Below are 20,584 nucleotides of genomic sequence, written 5' to 3' on the forward strand. Positions count from 1 at the left end.
TTCATCGTGAAAAATCTTGTAGAAGAATCTACGTGAATAATTGAAAGCGAAGGAAAAGAAATATAAAGAGGGAAATATAAATTATTAAAAGAACGTAATATCTTAATGGTTACTTTTCTTGATAATGTTTAAATACGCGCTTGCTGAGTGAATGAGTAGGTCTGGAAACTTGTAAGACATTAAACAATTTCCAAGTAATTAGTAAAGATTTATAGATTGAAAAGAAAATATTTAAGAGAAACGAGCAAATTGATTTCTCATAAAATTAATACAAACTCCGCGTCTACTTTCAACTACTATGCGCGCATTAATCTTTTTATTAATTAGTTCAGGAATACGGGATCTTTAATCTAAAATTCTTGTTAGTCACCATTGCAACCCCGTCTTCGAGAGGGCGTAACGACTTGGCAGGACCAAAGATAACGACGCTTCCACTAATTACAGACTGAGAACTATCGATAATGGGACGTAGTTCTAAATTGGCGACACACGAAACTTCGGCTCCATTTACAGCAGTTTGCTAAAAGAAAGGCATTGCAGTAATATAAAAGAAAGAGGTTCGTTCGCAGCCACTATCGGCATTATGTAAATTTCCGAGATATTATGCAGCCATTCGACGACTGACCCGATAAAAGCTCTCTTTACGAGAATACCATACCAACGAGTTTTAATTGAAGAAATGATAAAACGATAAAACGCGGTAATTCATTTGCAGAATTCTCGCAGTAACAATTACTTGCGCATGCTAATGCAAAGATAAAACTTACAAACAAAAAGATTATTTAATTATTCGTAAAAAATCCATTCGGCATTTAATACATTGATCATTTATCATCAATTTGTTAAAAAGAGAGTCGTTGTCTTAGCTACAAAATCCTAAGCTGCTATATCCGGAAGCAATCTCGTGCGTCACGGTATCAAGCTGGCCAAGATCGAGCCAAGAGTGACACCCATAATAAATTCACCCTTTTAAGAATCTGCAGAAAAACAGGGGTATTTGGCGGACCAGCTTTATCCGGCTTTCGAGCCTTTATCTCGAAATCGCGATCCGCCTCACGGAACACGAATAAACAAGGATAGTCTGGCATAAAGAAATGAAGCTCGGATACTTCAACTAGTTGGAGGATGGTACGGGATAAGTGTGTAGTAGAGTTTTGGCGAACGGGAACACAGCGTGTTCTTATAAAAAGAGGCATAAATTCATCAGAGATAAACGCATCTCTCTGTTTCTTCGCCGGGGTGGAAAGACGCCCCGAAAAGAAGAAGACAAGGCGAAGGGACTACTGGAAAAAAAAACGAGAAAAACGAACGCAGGAAAGAGGAAAAGGAAACGGTCTTCTCGTCCGTCCACAACGAGAGTTATATCTGAAAATCCGAAAAAAAAAAAAACAGAACATGGGGCCAGATTCTTACGATTCGAGAAGACTATCTTGTTTCGGAAATCTAAGGATAAGAAGCACAACTACGAGGAATTCTTAAATCTTATTCTTGTCATCTCAACAAGACGTAACGTACAAAAAGTAATGAACGTAAAAAGACAAAATCATTTATTGTACTTACGTACTTATTATGTTAGAATTCATTTTTACAAAAATCCAATTTAACCCTTCAGTCAATAAATGGATACCTACATATTTATATTTCGTATTTTATAATGGCCTACCTTCGAACAACAAAAAGCAATTTTGCAAAGATTTCATCCAATTTTACTTCTACATTTTCAGCAAGAACCTTAAGAAATACCGTAGTGTGAAAAGCTGAAAAATTATGCAATTGACAGAAGGATTAATTTAAGCCAATTAATAATACAATTTAATAATAAAAAGTTAATTGTTACTCAATGCTTATAATAATAAATAAATAATAATAAATAAGTAAGAAATATGATATTAAAGATTATCTATAATAGACAAGTTATATTCTACATTATAAATATTATAATAAATAAACATATTAATCAGAAATTAATCCCTTTTTTGCTCAATAAGCGCTCAGTAAACGGTTTTCTCTGCTGAACGCAGCCATTATCTTTCAGTATTAAATATCTGTTTAAAAATAAAAATTCAGTTTGAAACTATATAAATAATTATAATAATATATATAAATAATTACTGACATATTAAACAAAATATCTTTATTGTTAAATTCTTCTCGTAAAATAATTACAATTTATCTATTAGCTCATATTTGGCTTCAATTTAATTTTTATTCAAAGTAATGTCACTTAGGAATAACGGAAATGCATTCAAATAATTATAACAACAGTTATCTTGTTTGTCAAATAACTAAATTACAGAGGTTTCTAAAACTACTCCTCAATCATTTATGCAAAGATATGTGGTATTATCTATACAAATATCTTGCACTAGTGATGTAAGATATATAATACAATAATATATAAGAGACGTTATGTATTAAGACATTATGCCTACGTATAATATATAAGATAAATTAGTTTATATATATATATATTATATAAAAGATATATTTTCGTTCTTGAACTTCAATTGCTTCAATTAAGTTTATAAATCAAAAAGTAAAACAGGTTTAATTTTACAGCAATGATCACTCGATTGCGACGACATGAATAATTTAATGAAAAGAGAATTCGTAAAATTATTCGATTTACTTATTCATTCCTAATACGGGCGTACTGCTCATTCGTTGGTAGTAACCTAAATTCTAATCATACCAGACTACGTTAGAATTCCGCAGGCGATTCAACAGAAACAGAGAGGATGAAGATTGGTCCATGATAATGCGCGCAGTGTCAGTGCAAAAGCACGTTCTATCTCCGCATATATGTGTGAGTGTATGTGTAAAGACATAAAATGATCTCTCGCCTCTAATGGGTTAAGGTTACTAATGAAATTGCGTAAATCTAACGTCGATTAAATCTAAAGTTGCAGAACATTTCGAGAGCCGATTCAGAGAACTATTCAAACTTTATTTGTAATATGGCTGTTTCGATAGTTGATATAATATCTGGTTTTCCATACCATATGTCCGGTTTAAATCATGAGAACTTTATGAAACAGATTACATAATCATATAACTATATAAAGATTATGCGTTTCGCGGGTTTCCTCCGTGTTTAGATCCATTCTTGGAATGCCAACGTTTGATACTTCATCAAGCTACTCCTCGCCCTGATGAAGTGGACTGCAAGATTCACGAAACGTTGGCATTCCAAGAATGGATCTGGACACGGAGGAAACCCGCGAAACGTATAATCATTATATATAGAAAGCACTCGTGGAAGTCTCAAGAATATAATCATATAACTACATTTAATAAAAAAATAATAAACATGTGAGATGCGCATGACTCATGATATTGGTCAGTAAAAAATCAATAAAACAGTAAAAATCAAAACAGTGAGTGAAGTTGTAAACGCTAGGACACTATTACGTAACTCACTCGGAACGAAACGTTCTATTTTCTGGCAAACAACGACTACTTCTCCCTTACTTTTCTCGCCTTCCACTCAACGTTTCAGTCTGAAACGTACCCCGAAAGAAGATATTCGAGGGTAAGAGTGCCTGAGAGTCTCGAACAACGGTCGACAGGCCTGCGAATGAAACTCGCATCAGTTTCGTCCGTGCGGACCGAGAAAATCCAAAAGAAAGTTACTGCGAAAATACCGATGCTATTATACTAGATGTGCGCGCTGAAACTTGTTCAAGAATTTATGTCACTCCTCGCATGCAGTTACATAAAAAGAATTTTAACGGCAGTCACGAAAGTTCGCAGATATGTCTACGATGACAGTGGTGCATGATGCATGTCAGCAGGACTCGAATCGCCGAACGATATTTCTGTAAATGATACGAAAGAAGTTCGGAGCAGCACTTATGGAGACATTCTGACGCGATCCGATGGGTCCAGTAAATCTTAACTGAGAGAAACTTCCGAAAATTTACGTCGTCGCGTGCATGGCCGTCCACGGAAGTCACCTAAAAGGCCACGCGGGGATTCCACGGGTACAGAGCATCGTCCCCGTAAGGGACGCATTAATCCACGTTAAGTCTCGGCTAAATAAGTGCTGCCGGACTAAAAAAGTCGACTGCGCTAAGGAAGATTGGAACGAACATTACGGCGTTAATACGAAAAAAGAGTAGAATCGATGATGCCGCCGGGATCGATAAAAAGTACTCTATAAATTTACTATTGCAGATGGATCAGGCAAACTTTCTAACTGATTTATCATATAAATTCGAAAAAAAGCACATAATGACCAAAAAGAACATATTTGATAAAATAACACATTTCAAGAATAAAATAAAAAAAAATATAAATATTCCAATATCACCAGAATTTTACTAAAAATCTATTCGACTAGAAAAAAAACCATATATTTTATTCGTTATATCGTAATTATATTATTGATTTTTACACACGAGTATCCGGTTTATAATGATTTTAACTTTTCACTTAATTTAGAAAAAAAATCCTAAGCTATCTCCTAATTGTTTAAAAAGAAAATGATGATACTGCTATATAGGTAAATTACGTGTGTTAGAACAGAAAAAACTCGACTAACATCGCGCATTAGTGAATGAAATATTAATGCGGATCTTGCTTACTTATCGATAAACTCTAGTTAAACGGTCCATTGCCGTTACACTGTCGGTACCATCTGCCATTTACCACTATGTCCTAAAGTGTTTAGACACTCGGGAACTAATGGTGCGCTGGATACACGATTGTATCCAGTATAGTTGAATTATAGCGACTGTACATTTGGAGAAACAAAAATTATCGTTTATCATGATACGCGTACATCATCTACAATATGAAATAAATATAATTTTCATGTTTATGTATCTATGTATTTTTATGTTTTAATACAATTTATTTTGGCATATAGCGTATTATGAAAATTTATACATCGAAATCTTATCCCGATAAAATATGATAGAAAAATTGTTGATTCGCCGTCCTTATATGTTGACTCGAAACAGACTTAACAATGTAACATTTGTTCTCGTACGTGACGTTCAATGCATTTCAAAATGTTTCTTCTTTCTCATTTCGTTGAGACATGACGAAGGAAGCAACATACCTCAGGGGAAGGAAAGGAATTTCCCGACGGATCAACGAGAATTTTAAATTTTCACCGAGAAGAATGTCGTCTTATACTTAGAGAGGAAAGTAGCTTTTCAGCTTCGACAAAGTCTACTCAGCAAATTCTTCTAAAATTGCTATCTATTAGAATTGCAAAAATTCTAATAATCAATGTCTATTTTTTATATCATCATATATTCCAGTCATTTTGTATGAATGAAAAAGAGAAAAAGAGAAAAAGAAATAGAAAAAAAGAGAGAGAAAGAGAGAAAGGAAAAATAGAGAGTGATAGACTAGTTACTTTCCTCGTGCAAAATAATGCCAAGCACTCCTTTCCGCATTACAGCGGCATAAACAAGATAAAATAAACAAGGGTACAAACATTATAATGCAGAAGCATTGCCTGTGGAATAACGTCAGCTCAATGCGTGAGCGTATGCTCTGGTTTTGTGTACGTCTACTCGTTTGTAGATTTGCGTACGTAGTAGTTTGAGCGGTGCAAGCGAGATGTGCTACCTAGTAGCTACCTGCAATGTTCCTCCACGTCTCGGCCGCTTCTTCTTCCTCGGATCTCTGACCCATACTCACTTCTCGTTACGAGTATCAATGTACATACTGTTTCTCTCTTTCCATCTACGAATCTCTATTGCTTTTTGTGGGGTAGCCTCTGGCGAGTCCAACGAAGAAAGACTGTCCCAACGTGGGATACGTCGTGTAGACAAATGGGGCAGTAGTCTTTCTTGCCAGCCAGATAACATTAGCGTATCATGGCACAGTGTACGACAATTCAGAGCAGACGTAGGTAATTACTCGACAAAGAGAATATAGACGATGATTTATCTTGAGTATATCTGGCATATCCCTGAGGGAATTCAACAACAACAAATATAAACTCGACAAAATTACTGACGTTTGTCTCATGAAAACTTTTGTCGTTAAATATATCCGAATGGCAATTGGCACGCATGATTAATCTATCTATTAATCTACCGTTATCTAACATATGCACTGAATTTGTCTGACTATCGCGCGCAAAGAAAGTTAATAAAGATTTTTTTTAATATACTGGAAATCTATACAAGTATATCTCTTTTTCATGCATTCTTCTTTTTTTACAGTGCCATGTTTCTTCGTCCACCCTTACTACACTTTTATCTGTCGTAGGAAAGCGCTAGGGGCATCACTATGGGGCCGATACGAGGGAACTTTTAAAATTACCCGGCTTTCCGGCTGAGAGATAATATGGCCTATTAAGAGTAGACGACGCCGGATCGAAGATGAGAACGAGCGGCGCGAAGTCGCTGTGGGAAGAAGCCAGCGGGGTTAGTTTAATCCCCGAGTTTCACCATGAAAAACAAAAGAGATAGAGATATAAATTTCGCTTTTAACCGGATGACTTTAGCTGTCACTATAATCTAACACATATTTCCGAATGTTCGTGAAACAACGCGCGTTCTTATTTCGTTTTAGTACATTCCACTGAATTTTCTTTCTTATCTACTCACAGTAGAAAAAAAAGAAAACTTGAAATACAATAAACGTAATACAAAGATATAAGTATAAATCGAAAAATAAAACGTGTCATGTATAATTGAAAACCATGCACCGTATTGTAACTAAGTATTCTAATGCCTGTTTCTACGAATGTAGATTAACTTAAATCTCAATTCAATTTACTTTTCATTTTTTTTTAATTCTTAGAACTAAATAAATATAAGTACTCTAAAATCATCGATCGTATATACAAGTCTCTGTAACATAAAATTACTTTCAACATTTCATGACTGTACCATTAAGATGCAGTTATGTAAATTCGTCAAGGAACTGCGTGATAAGATATGATTAAGGCAATGGCATTTCAGAACGAGACATTAAATTACAGCACGTACTACAAGGCACGTGAGTCGCAAATTTAACAAACAAGACACTATTTCGTATATTACTAGTCTATATAAACTTCTTAAGTGTTTAGCAGTTGTTCTAGGCTACGAAGTGACGAAACGATCGCAAAGTGGTGTCTCGACATACATGACAATTTTATGTCATCCCTTAGGGATAGCATATTCGCCGTTTGCTAACTGCAATACGACGTAACGATATTCAAAGTTACAAGTTAGTTTAAGAGTTCCGTCGAGCATGAATTTTTATTCCGCTGTAATGTAAGAATACTTCTTGAAAACGAGCAGATTATTATCTCAAGGATTTAGTACGTGAAATATTTTCAAGAGAGCTATAAAAATCTCTTGACGAAACGTTGCATGAGTATAACGGTTGAAAAAAGGCCGTATAAAAAAACAAACTATAATCTTAAGACTTTTAATGATGTCGATTCATTTTAAAAGTTTGAAAGATAATAGAGAAATGTATTTTAGTTATATTAAATAAAAAATAAATAAATATATTCTGACAAATAAATAAAATGTAAATCAAAGCATGTGTCATGTATTTATAAAATTCGATACAAAAACAAATCAAGAATAAAGTACCTACAACCGATATAAATGTAATAACTATCAATCTCCAAATGCACTATTCTCTCTTTCCATTTTATATAAATGTATACTTATACACCAAAACATTTGTTATTGTATAGCGCAAGTGTCTGAACAACGAGACTCCAAAGACATATAAAAATAAACTTCCTCAACATTGAACGAGAGAGTAAAACTTTTCCCGTGTTTACATTTTATTATGCATTATATTACATGTATACATAAATTAAAAGAGGCTAAGATTGCTTTTGAACATTGAAGAGATAAAGCTTAAATATCACCATAAATAGAAATAATTACAATTAACAAAATAATTTTCATTGATTAATTAAGTAAACCGACTTCATTATTATTCTACGATAACGTAGAATAATAAAATTTGAGTTTAATTGGGAGATACTAATATGTTCATTTTCACAAAGTAGCCTCGTTCTAAAGAAAGTAAAGAAACTATGTTCTATAAAATTTTATTATTTGAATGAATTCTGCTAGAAAATTCGAAAGACGAATATAAGACCCTGTAAAATACTCAAATTGCCTCAATCTCGTTAAAGATACGCGCAATACGCGTTAAAGATACGCCTAACATTTAACATCCAACACGCGAATAAATCCTATCACGTAGCGATGTTATGTCGTATCGGGAAACCAAGACAGATTGAGTAGAAATGAAAGCGCTATGTGAAACGATCATGAAACCTCGAAACATTTGGTCGCTCTGTGATCAAAGCTATCCATTTATTTTATACAATCCGTGTTTGTAATCAAAATACGATAAATTTCAATTATACAATACTTATGAATCAACATTGCTCCCCTAGTTTTTAAAAAAACCAAATACAAATAAATGATTCAACTAAAATGTCAGCGAGAATGAAATTAATTGAAATCACACCGCGGAATCAAAAAATCTCTTGATAAAAGAAAATTAATTTTTAGCACGTGTGAAATTTGGAAAAATTCAAAATGATTTCCATTATCGCGCGCGAGAAACTGAAACAAGGGATAAAAGAAGAGAAAGATAGAACAATCGTGAGCAAACTGTGGGGAGAGGGCGGTAATACTTTATCTTTTGATACCATTGTTATTTCAGGCAATCTGCCTCGATCCATTTTAGAACAACACGCAAAGGTTCGGGCGCAACGCAAATCTAGAGTTACTGCAAACACTGTATTTGTGTAAAACATACATAGAACTTGCGTCCGATTAACGTAATATCATGTTTTTACGTAATATTGTAAGTATGTAATATAAATTTCGCTACAACTTTCTACGTTGTAGCCGATACACATCGGTACATTATTTGTACATGCAATATTCACAGCATATTTATCTGTGCATGCAAATGCGCAATACCATCGGGTGTTAGCTCGCACAAGTTACGCGAAGTAAAATTTTATTATCGAAGTTACAAACCTTCATTTAGTATCATCGATAACACAGACTATGATGCATCTCATATACGAATATCAGGCGGAATTTACGAGCGAACTTTCTAGACTTCATTGAGTTTGCGTCAAGCCGCGTTAATACGCAATAACGTCATACAAATGTACACCAACACAGATGCATTTATGAATATCTAAGCAAACGAAAGATGAGAGAGAGAGAGAGAGAGAGAGAAATGGCAAAGGAGAAGTAACAGAGAAAGAGGTATATCCACAAACCTTTCCGCAAGTTTATGACTGTGGAATATCGAATGTTAATACTGTCTGTCATTGTATTAGAAGTTTCATCCGAACTTCGAATACGATGTATTCGCGGCCCATAACTATGCAGAGAATCGAGGATTATTCATCGACTCGGAATCAGTTCTTCGCCGCGCGTTACTCGTTTGATATAATAAATAAATCAATTCTCCAAATATTTAATTCCACGTGCCTAATGAACTAAATGTTTTCGGCAAAATTATTGATTGCATATATTCTTAACAATACAATAAAAATCTAGATTTGACAGAAGTGAAATAATTTGCGCAGAGGAAAATGAATAGTCATTACAAGCTTGTTTATGAAAAAACCACTTGCACGGTTATCAGAGCAACGTCTCAAAGGACTCTGTGCTAATCCTTGGGAGGCAGCTGCCGAATCACCCCTCAGAGAGCCGCAAGTGGCGAGGCTAGCATAAACACGCTTAAGTTTTGGAGGTTGAGTGCTGCAGCCCGTCACTTGCACGGTCGCTATTCCACGAAGGGACTCTCCGCCTAAGTACTTGAGTACAGCAGGCACCGCCTAAGAGTTTGTTGCTGTTTCTTGTTCTTGCGTTACCATCGTCGCCAAGCGGAGTCACCCCTTAATCATCGTGGCAAATTTAATGTCGCTCTGAACAACGCGAGTCGCATTGTTATTGTGGCCTTTAGTGAACATTTCGGGTCTCGACAAATTTTTCGATGAGTGTGAAGAAATAACAAATCTATCCCGTCCATTTGTATAAACAGAAACATTCCGTTCTATAACTTAATTTTCCAATATAATATCGAAGAAGAGAGTACAATAAAATTCATCTACTATTTTCTTCTATTTTTCTATTCTCTTACTTCTTCTTTTTACAGTGTAACAGTTTTTATTTAATAATAGAGAAGAGAATCGAATTTTTTAATCAATTATTTTTTAATCTTTTGAGAATAGAATACACTTTATGTCTTTATAACGTTATATCGAATAATAAACGCTTCCGCAATGCATCAGAGCCATTTTAAAACATCCATTCTATTAACCCGTAATCCAGAATCGCGAAACATCGCCGTAACCGTAAAAATAATCAACGTGTACTTCGTCCGCTTGGCTACTAATAGTGTAATACGCTTCCCGTTTTACGATCCTGTTCTCCTGACGTTCTAAGCCCAACATCGCGCCGACTGTGGTACATGTATAAGCGCAAGCTCTTGTCATGATCCCTTACATCAACCGAATACAAACTAGCTCAACTTCTAACAAAAATGTCGACATGAACCAACCATCGATAAGACGTATTCGGATTACATTCATTTCCATAGTCCGAAGATCAAACTGCCTAACAAATTACGTTCTATCAACAATGTGCATTTTCCAAGAAAATTTCAACAATTCAATAGATACATAAAATTTCAATATAAAATCCTGGAAAAATGGAAAACAAATCATATATCTGTTTTACATCCGAAACAAACGTATCGAAAGACTGCAATCAAAACGAGATTCTGCTCACGAAAACGTATGCAGAATGCAAGAATACTTTTCAGAGCGTATTTTCTACACTGTAAAAGCGAAGTGTTAAATCCGTTTACACGGGGAATCTATTCAGGTATTTATTTAAAATGCTCTGTCCATGTTCTTCTTGAGGGATTGGCCTGGGACTGAAGCATTTTTCGACTACCAACGAAGTAGTTTGCTATTCTGGGAGGAAGCGAATAGCAATGCATGCTGGGAATAGTACGTAGCAGCTGCATAGAAGTATATCACATTCTTTGAAAAAGAAGCTTCTGAATTCTATCGGTCCCAAAGGCTTTTCGGTTTAGACAGGTATAAGATACAGATGAAATATTTATTCCCGAAACTTTTGAAGAACATGAAAATTATTTACTTTTAATTAAACACTAACACAAAAAATACAAAGTATTAAAGAATAAAGGATAAATCTTTGTAAAATTAATGATTCAATCGTTAGCATTCTTTTAAAATGTATATCTAAAGATTCTAGAGGATTTATTGGGAAAAGCCAATTCTATAAATTAATCGACATTCTAAAAGAGGGTCGTTAACTTTATAAAAATAAAGAATAGTTTATTAAGAGATAAATGGGACACTGTTACAGTAGAAAAATGTTAGAACGAAATGAGATTGGAACAATGTGCCATGATAATAATGGAAAAATTAGCGAGACAGAAGAATGAAAAGGAAGATAAAAAGACAACTGTATAAACGAAATGTTCTATGAACCTTTCCGCCGTTAAAATCCAAGTGCAAAAAAATTGCAAAATAAAAGTATAAAGTAACCGCATTAGAGAGAGAGAGAGAGAGAGAGAGAGAGAGAGAGAGAGAGAGAGAGAGAGAGAGAGAAAGAGAGTTTATATAATGTAATGCTGTAAACAATAACGCGCATAAATATTTCAATTGTCGGATTGCTCGCAAACGATCAAACTGTCGACTCAATCACTCTCGCGCGAGTAGGCATTTTCTACATGAATATGTGGCCCAAGAGCGTTACTTCTGTCGAGTCTGCAACACCGAGGGAAATATTGTCGCTGTCAGCGAATATGTTTTATAGCAACGTCGTAGGAAAGATGTGGCTATAGGCGATAACGTCAAGATGAATCGAGAAGAGAAAGAAAGACAGAAAGAGGGAGAAGTATAGGTGGATATTGGATTTGTAATAGGGGTCACGAAACTATAGACACTCTTTCTCCGATTTCAACCCCCCGCGGAGCATCGCATCTCCCATTCCGAAACGAACCACTTTTTCCACGTATGGAACAGTCGCATCGGCGCAGACTATCGGTTCAATTGAATGTATTATTCGCACGATAGAGTAAAAAAGTATCGAATTGTATTATTCGCATCTTTATCCCTTGCGCCTCAAGAATTTTTGCATCGCGAATACGACTACCGAAGAAAATAACTACCAAAGGAATTAAAAATTCATCCTATTAAATCGTGTAATTATTCACGATTTAATAGGATACCATACAAAGTACAAATGCTAAAACGAATAAGAATTACTGTAATCAATCGAAGCGCCAGTTATTATTGATAATATTCAATCGAATTCGTGCAGATTGTCTATGATTTGTTTCAGGTATTCAACGATACTGACCACGTAGCGAACACAATTGAACTCAATTATTGCGTGTACAGTATGTCCTGACTGCGCTCGTAAAACAGAATAGTCTCGGCTGAAACGTCATGTTGGATATATTGAATTGTACAGAATTATGAGAGGATGCAGTTTCTCGAAAGCGATTAATCCTGATTTGCCGAAATAGACACAATACACTCACACACGTCGACAATTGTTATAGCAAACAGTTGGTTTTCTGTCATAACGCGAACATTATAAAAAATCCAGTATATATATATATATATATGTGTGTGTGTGTGTGTGTGTGTGTGTGTGTGTGTGTGTGTGTGTGTGTGTGTGTGTGTGTGTGTGTGTGTGTGTGTGTGTGTGTGTGTAAAATATTATTAGGAACAAATAGATAATCTCTTAATAATCTCTTTCACTCAGATCTTCACGATAATTTTCAGATTGTCTTCTTTCAATCATGTAAGAAAAAGAAAAGACGAACAATCAATATCAAAGATAAAAGCTTTACAGCCGTACCATCTCAATATTTTTCCTCGGATATGAACAACGGAAGCCATAAGGATGACTAGCCCGATTTTAACGGCAGCAATGAGGGGTTGCTGCACCCGCAGAGAGTACCTACACACGTAGCAGCTCCAAAGACGTCCGGTATTTCGATTAGTCCGATCCTTCAACGAAGCAGACAGGATGATAGCGTGATCGCAAAAATTCTCCTCGTCCCTCCATTCCCTCCCTCCGCCCACGTCGGTATTGTCGGATCGACTTGTCGGAATTTCGCGCACGTGCCGAACGCGAAAGTCTGCCTTTCTTGTCTGCTACATACGTACGTGATCGTTGAAATTGTATTTCTTCACGAAGAGTACGCTCGTCGATGGCAACGCGGAAAAAAGTTTTCTTTTAAAAACTTTTGCGAGATAGAATGAAATAAGATCGCAAAAGGATTATCGGTAGTTACCATAAAACAATAATTATATGTAAATATTATAAACATCAAATAAGAACTATGATACTTCAATTACAATTTTGAGATCTCTATCGCTTTTATGGAAAGATTCCATAAAAATAAGCTAAATAATAAAACTTTTTAAGAGCTTCGTGTTTCAACAACAAATAATTTTTTATCAAGAAGTTTCTTATTGCTTTTAAAAAGAGCAATTATGCAAATGTCGACTGTAAATGTGGAATAAGAGCGTAACTGAGAAGAAACAGACATGAACCGTAATTTCGTGAGCGCTAATGCAAGCATATTTTCGCGAGTCTTATGCCTGATGAAATATATGAACGGTATTTCACGACGGTCGCAATACACCCTGGCATCGCGTAAAAACACCGTTGATTTACATTTACTGTTAATTTATACCATTTTGTGCGGTGATTATGAAAATGAGAAGGCTATTGCCTAACTTTCTTAATTACTTCTGTAAACTGTTGGCGAAAGAAAAAGCTTTTGCAATAATTTAATGTAATTACTTATATGCACTTTTCTAACAAACTCTTCAAACAAATTTCTATATTTTTATAAAGTAATGTTTATTGGAACATTACTTAATATTTAAAAAATTATGTATTTCTAAATTAAAAAAATTAATGAAAAACCTTTAAAACTAAGAAATCATTTTAGAATGTTCTAAGATTTTAGAAAAAATATAAAATAAATGAAAGAAATAGTCATCAATAAATGCCGAGCACGTAAATGTTGTTTATCAGAGAAAACGTTTCCTAGTTGTCTTCAGGTCTCGAATTGTTTCGAAGGGAAATAGGGATCCGCAATGTTATACCCCATTGCTAGAGGACCAAATATACACAGCGCGTCTTGATTATGCGCAACACGTATTCTCAAACACAATCCCGCGACACTCGTAACGCAGGTGGAATTCGAGGCTTCCTCGAGGCAGATAACTGAATTAATTAAGTCTCCTGCAAATGAGGAGATACTCGTGTAACAAAGGTGAATTAACACTAATTCACATTCGCACATCCGGCACTCGTGCACAAATATCGCACAAGTATCAAAAAACAACGAGATGTAGTCAATATAAAATTATGAAAGCAAAATGTGTTACACTTTGCGTAATATATCTAAATAATGAAACTGAATACCAAAGAAAAGGAAAATAAATCAAATGTATTACGACCACGAATGCGAAGATAAAAAAATATGGTGTATGTCAATGCTTTAAGTAAGCATTTGCAATATCAGTAAACATTCACATAGTTGATCGTTTAACGTGGATTCACAAGCATCTCTGATGCTATCAATAATAAAATACAACTTACCCGAGAACCCTACAAATTCTGCTCTCAAATATCGGCAAGAAGAGTAATATATATGCTGATATACCCTGATTGAAATCTTCTTCCTTCTTCAACACCATTCATTTTTTTCTATTCTTCGCAACCCTTCTGCTCTCCTTCATTTTATTTTTCTTGCCTTTATTATGTCTCCTTCGCGCCTCTACTCAAATTTATTTTCTTTATTCTGAGTAAACCGCGTTTACGGTGCCGTTACATATTCGACTTTATGAAAAATGTTTTCACGAAAAGGAAGAAAGATAAATATTTATCTCTCCAATGTATATATATGTATATATATGTATATATATATATATATATATATATATATATATATATATATCACATTATATGATACAAATTTGTAAAAGAATATAATATACCCAATTAAAAAGCTGCTTCATAAAAATGCTTCTTTCTTTTTCTTTCTCTTACTTTTTAAATTTAATAATTATTGTATAAATAATACAAAATTGCAAACTAAAAAAATTTTTCAAAAGAATTCCCTTTGTAAAATATAAAGCTTCAGCAGATTTTTATGGAAATAGAAAACTTAATTCGTTATAGATTACGTAATTTACAATTAGCTATTGAACAATGGATTTACATGCTGCAAAAAGGATTGCATATCGTTGGATACAAAATGAAAGAAAGAAAACGAAACAAAATGTTAAAAAAGAGAGAAAAAAGGGTTGAAACAGGAGGTGTTCGTTTACGCAGTTTCAGACCGGCATAAATCATTGGAGGGCGGAATACCACAAATATATCATGTTCAGACAGTTCAAGAATAAAATAAACAACCCCTACCCCTCTTTCCTTTATCCTCCCTTGCGGCCCGCCACCGAAACCTCCGCCTATGGTTATATTTCACGAGATTTCATTCCAGTACAATCTCCTACAATAAACCCGCGGTTTTCTCTAAGTCGTTGATTTACTTCGCGACTGTATAAACAGAATTACGTTATCGTATCGAAGTTGATTCTATTCCTTTGATCGTAATTCCTTTGATCGTAATTATTAATAAAATATTAATATGACGTTTGTACGTATAAAATGTTTGCTATATTATAGATGGTATTATAAAAAAGCTTTTAAATAAGTAAATAAAAATATTATCTTGTTCGTCATTATTAGAGCTATTTTCAATATTAAAATAATCTATTTATTATTAATAAATAATTACTATTAAATATTATAATTATTTAAATTATAATTGTTTAAATTACATAAACTTATAACTCTTATTATAAAAATATAATAAGACTATTATTCGCGGAATCCTGTAGTTAAAATATTTTTTATTGCACAATATTCCAAAATATATCTAATACAGGGATAGTTTTTAATTCGTAATATACAGTAAAAACATTTAATAAGATATATACATATAGCATTCTGAAAATAAATGCTAAAGAACATTTGTGCTACTATAAAATAATAAATTGCATGCACACTTACCTGTAAACTCGGATGGCAGCCTAATTCCAATAAAGTTCGCACAACACCAGCGTGTCCTTTATTAACCGCGATATGAAGAGCTGTCTGACGTCTTTTATTTCGAGCATTTAAATCGGCGCCGGCACCAGCGAGAAGCGCCATAACACCTGGCTCATCTCCAAAAGCAGCATGATGTACGGCTCTATCGCCATCTTTATCCTATTTTTTTCAAAAACACGATATAAGTAAAAAAAATACAATCTAGTATGGATTTGTCATCTTCATACAATTTGTAAAAAATACTTACTTCCATTTCTACATCTGCGCTATATCGAAGAAGTATTTTAATAACTTCTAAATGACCGTTTTGACTTGCAGCTTGCAAGGCGGTGTGGCCAGCGAATACACCGTTAACATCAGCTTCCGGCCTTTTTAAGCATTCTTCGCACTTAGTAGCGTCGCCATTCGCTGCAGTTTTTACTAATTCTTCATTGACATCACCAGAAACATGTGTCTCAAATAATTTCTTTAATAATGCTGATAATCGTTCTAGAAAACAATGCATAAGTTACTCCGTATACTAAACTAGAAATATATAATAAAATTAAAATATATAATAAAGCTAATTAATTCAGTTTATTACACTTACCACCACTACTATTTCCTGGAACACTTCCATCGCTACTAGCAACTTTTGTAACAGCTTGAGGATTATATGTCCATGATGTACTACAGACTTCCACTTTTAAATCTCCATCATGATATATTTGTTGTACTCTACCTATCTTTCCTAAAGTCTACAAAAAGTCAGAATAAGCATAAGATATAAAAACAAATGGAATTAAATTCAGCAGTTTTATTATTTTAAAATGCTTACTGGAGCCATTGCCTCAGCCCATTCCCCATGACCACGTTGGAGTAATTTAATTTTTTCTATATCATGGCATATTTGAACTAAATCTCCAACAGCAAATGTCTGATTGTCAGAACTCGAACTAGTAACAGGGACAGGTATCTGGACTTTGGTGAGTACAGCAGGATTGAAAGTCCATCGATTACCACTTGGATATGAGACAACAATGTCATGATCTTCATCAATACCGACAACCGTTCCTGTAGTGCCGAGACATTCAAACATGCCGTCTGTCCAGCCTCCATGGCCATGTTGTAGAGATTGTACAATTTCTAATTCTAAATCGACATTAACCTATAAATACAAAAAATAATTATAATTTTTACATGTTTTACGTTGTGCGTTTTTTTACACATAATAGACATATCGTGAACTATTTACCTGATCACCAATTTGCAAACCGTGAGGTCCTGTCCGACCTGGCCCTTGCTCACCTAGCAATGGCAAATGATCTCTATATACCGTTTGTCCTTTTGCATCACTGACCACTTTTAAATCAGCCTAAAATAAAAAAAATATATTATAATAAAAAGCAGTTTTATATAAAGTATTTTAAACTATCTTTAATATAAAGCAATTAATATTATAATACTAACCATTCCTTCAAAGCCGACTCTATACAAATTTTTAGCACCATTATCCCAAATAACGTAAGCCGCTGAACGTGGACTAGCTGCAGACCAGTCTTGTATTTCATTAACTTTTCCTCGACGGCCATTTCCACCATCCTGATCTTCCCATTGCCAGTCCACGCCTCGTACAACTCTTGCACCAGGGAATATACCACGAATTCCAATCTATTAAAATATTAATTAACAAAACATGATGTAACAAGTAATTTTCAAATAATAAAATTAAGAACCATGATTTATACCTTTTTGCTTTTCCTACGAGGCTCTAGTAGAACTCTTTCACTTCCTGGTGTAGCAATACGAAAAAATCTATGACGTAAATGATGTTTATCTCCATGATAACAAATGGAACAAAGATCGTAGTTGCCACATTCAGCACACTTCCATCTAATACCAAAGATAGGCTGCTGACGACAAGTATCACACATTGTACCATCATGTTTCACTCCTGTTGGTGCAGAATCCAGAATCCGCAGATCAAAGGCTCCAGAGCATCGATAATTGGCTGCTGTACCATTATCCCAAACAACTACAACCTCTTCTGGTGATTCAAAATTTCTTACAGTACCAACATGACCTTCTCCACCGTCCTTTTAAATGGAATTGAAAAACAATAATTAAAATATCCTTTAAATCTGTTACTAATGCAAGTTTCCGGCAATTACCAGTAAAATATACATGATTAAAAATGAAGATATTACTTCTATTTTTGTACAATGATCTGCCTGTTAAAAATCACGTATATTGATATATATTATTTTAAAATCTAATAGTAATTTAAGTAAGTATGCAACAAATCTATAATCCAATTAAATATAAATGTTACATGACATAAACAACAATCGGAGTAACCTTACAGCAAATTAAATTAGTTTTTTACGAGCGCAATTTTCTGAAAAAAATTATTGAGCTATTGTTGCATAAAACAGAAAATGTGGGAGTATTTATTGCTATTAATCTTGCGAAAGAAAAACATCGCCTTGTCTCAAACAAATCGCATTTAACGCACTTAACCTCTCATCCTAACCTGTTTTCCCCATTTCCATTCCGGTCCACGAATCACTCGAGCGCCGACACCTTCCATCATAAATCGCGTCGTACGAGTACCCGTACTCGCACCGGCCTCCATCGTTCGTTGACAATGATTCCTTCGCGTATCTTGCTCGGAAATCGCGGAACACAACGTCCTTTCCCAACGCGAACACCGAAAGAAAATACCACTTTGACTGACTTCAACAATGAGTCAAAACACGTGTTGCCAACGCGTGTTCGTCTAGGAACATAATCCTTCACCGCCGCCCGGTGTTCGTGATACTAATTTAGAACGTTATCATATAATTACGCGACTCGCTGCTACATTTATTTTGTAAAAGTGTACGTTTATATATTCGTCTTTTTGTTTCTAACATAAAATAGTTCGGTATGTTCGTCCAATGCTTAAATTTTCGTGCGAAATTATTCGTGCGATCAGCCCGCCACAGAAATATAGAATTTGTTTCCTGAATATTGGCAACCCTAAATCTGGAACTTTAAATGGATGATATTCAAACAAAACTTATGACTTGAATATATAAGCAAAGAGAAACCTGAAAGAGGCTATGCCGATCTTTTTCCTGTTACCGTCGAAATCGCCAGTACATCCATTTTCAGTTTAGGAACTACGTGACTACATATATTTTCTGACACTATATAAAATCGTATCGTCAAAAGTAGACGTGGTTCTCTCTGTAATACATCCTCAGGACAGAAACGTGCCGACTATAATTACTAATACGTGTCAAAGTCTCTACAATTACTAACAATTATAGAGACTTTTAATAAATTCAATATCTTCTAAACATATATTGTCTATTTAAAGCATAATTTAGTAAAAATGAGCTATAGAGTCCTCCCACCAATTTCATCGACCAATTTTCCTCTTTTCTTTGTGAGTATATTCACCCATAAAATAAATGAATTATTAATAAATATAGTAGCCAGTTTTTGCAGATAAGTATATTTTAAATTTATCTTTAATTTATTTTTTAATTTTTATGTCTAATTATTTTATTGTATTTCGCTAATAAAATTGCAATAACTTTTTAAATGTTATTCTTTATTGTATTATCAAATTTAAATAAAAGGAGAATTACTTAAAAATTTTAATATTTAATACAAATTTATTTTTGCTAAGATCTATAAAAAAGTATATAATTATTTTAGAGAATATATATAATTACTTTAGAGAGAATACATAATTATTTTAAAGAAATATTTTATAGAATTATTTTATAGAATATATAATTATTCAAATCATTTTATTTAACAATGATTTAAAAATAATCATTTTGCCACCTCAAAGTCGTATCCGCAAGACGGAAGATAATCTGAAAAATGTAATATATGTAGCTATTATTATGCAATTATTATGCAATCGGTTAATTTTTAGAAATCAAACGAATATCAAACATCTGCAATTCGTTATTGCGAAATAAATTCAGAACAGATAAAAGGGTTGAATCTTTTATTTATAGATGATGTCTGTAAAATATGATTAGAGTCAATGAAATGAATTAGAGATTAATAAAGAAGAGAAACGTTTCTTTTATTATCGATAAATAGATTCGAAGTTACATTTAATTTATAAACGGATCGTATAACGAAAGGTACACTAAAACAAAAAATTACCTAAATTATTAAACTATATGGATTTAAATGGACAATATATGTTTAGAAGATATTGAATTTATTAAAAGTCTCTATAATTGTTAGTAATAAAGGCTTTGACATGTACTAGTAATTATAGTACGCTTCTATCCTGAGGACGTATTACAGAGACGAAACACATCTTGTTTCGACGATACGATTTTATCGATAGTGCCAGAAAATGTATGTAGTCACGTAGTTCCCAAAATGAAAATAGATGTATGAGCGATTTCGATTATAATAGAGAGCCTACAATCAGAGTGACGCCATACGGGTATCAGTTG

General features: G+C 34.0%; 1 protein-coding gene and 1 long non-coding RNA gene across 3 annotated transcripts in view; one reads left to right on the forward strand and one right to left on the reverse strand.

The window, feature by feature from the left end:
* Positions 1-14,400, forward strand: part of LOC147910399 (uncharacterized) — a 66,983-nt gene extending 52,583 nt beyond the window's left edge. The window contains exon 3 of the long non-coding RNA XR_015548468.1: positions 6,232-14,400. This is a non-coding gene — a long non-coding RNA (uncharacterized LOC147910399). The remainder of the gene's footprint in view (positions 1-6,231) is intronic.
* mib1 (E3 ubiquitin-protein ligase mind bomb 1) overlaps positions 1-18,880 on the reverse strand; it is a 427,681-nt gene extending 408,801 nt beyond the window's left edge. For both annotated transcript variants that reach the window (XM_011055213.2, XM_011055212.2), the window contains exons 1-8: positions 18,643-18,880; positions 17,858-18,205; positions 17,580-17,780; positions 17,365-17,484; positions 16,948-17,277; positions 16,720-16,867; positions 16,378-16,619; positions 16,092-16,289 (exon numbers count right to left, since the gene is read on the reverse strand). In XM_011055213.2, the coding sequence (XP_011053515.1) occupies positions 16,092-16,289; positions 16,378-16,619; positions 16,720-16,867; positions 16,948-17,277; positions 17,365-17,484; positions 17,580-17,780; positions 17,858-18,205; positions 18,643-18,744 (1,689 nt within the window). In that variant the 5' untranslated portion in view covers positions 18,745-18,880. The remainder of the gene's footprint in view (positions 1-16,091; positions 16,290-16,377; positions 16,620-16,719; positions 16,868-16,947; positions 17,278-17,364; positions 17,485-17,579; positions 17,781-17,857; positions 18,206-18,642) is intronic.
* Positions 18,881-20,584: the final 1,704 nt, after the last annotated feature.

The sequence above is a fragment of the Acromyrmex echinatior genome, chromosome 2, assembly GCF_024713525.1.
Source record: "Acromyrmex echinatior isolate Ae372 chromosome 2, ASM2471352v2, whole genome shotgun sequence".
Taxonomy (NCBI): domain Eukaryota; kingdom Metazoa; phylum Arthropoda; class Insecta; order Hymenoptera; family Formicidae; genus Acromyrmex; species Acromyrmex echinatior.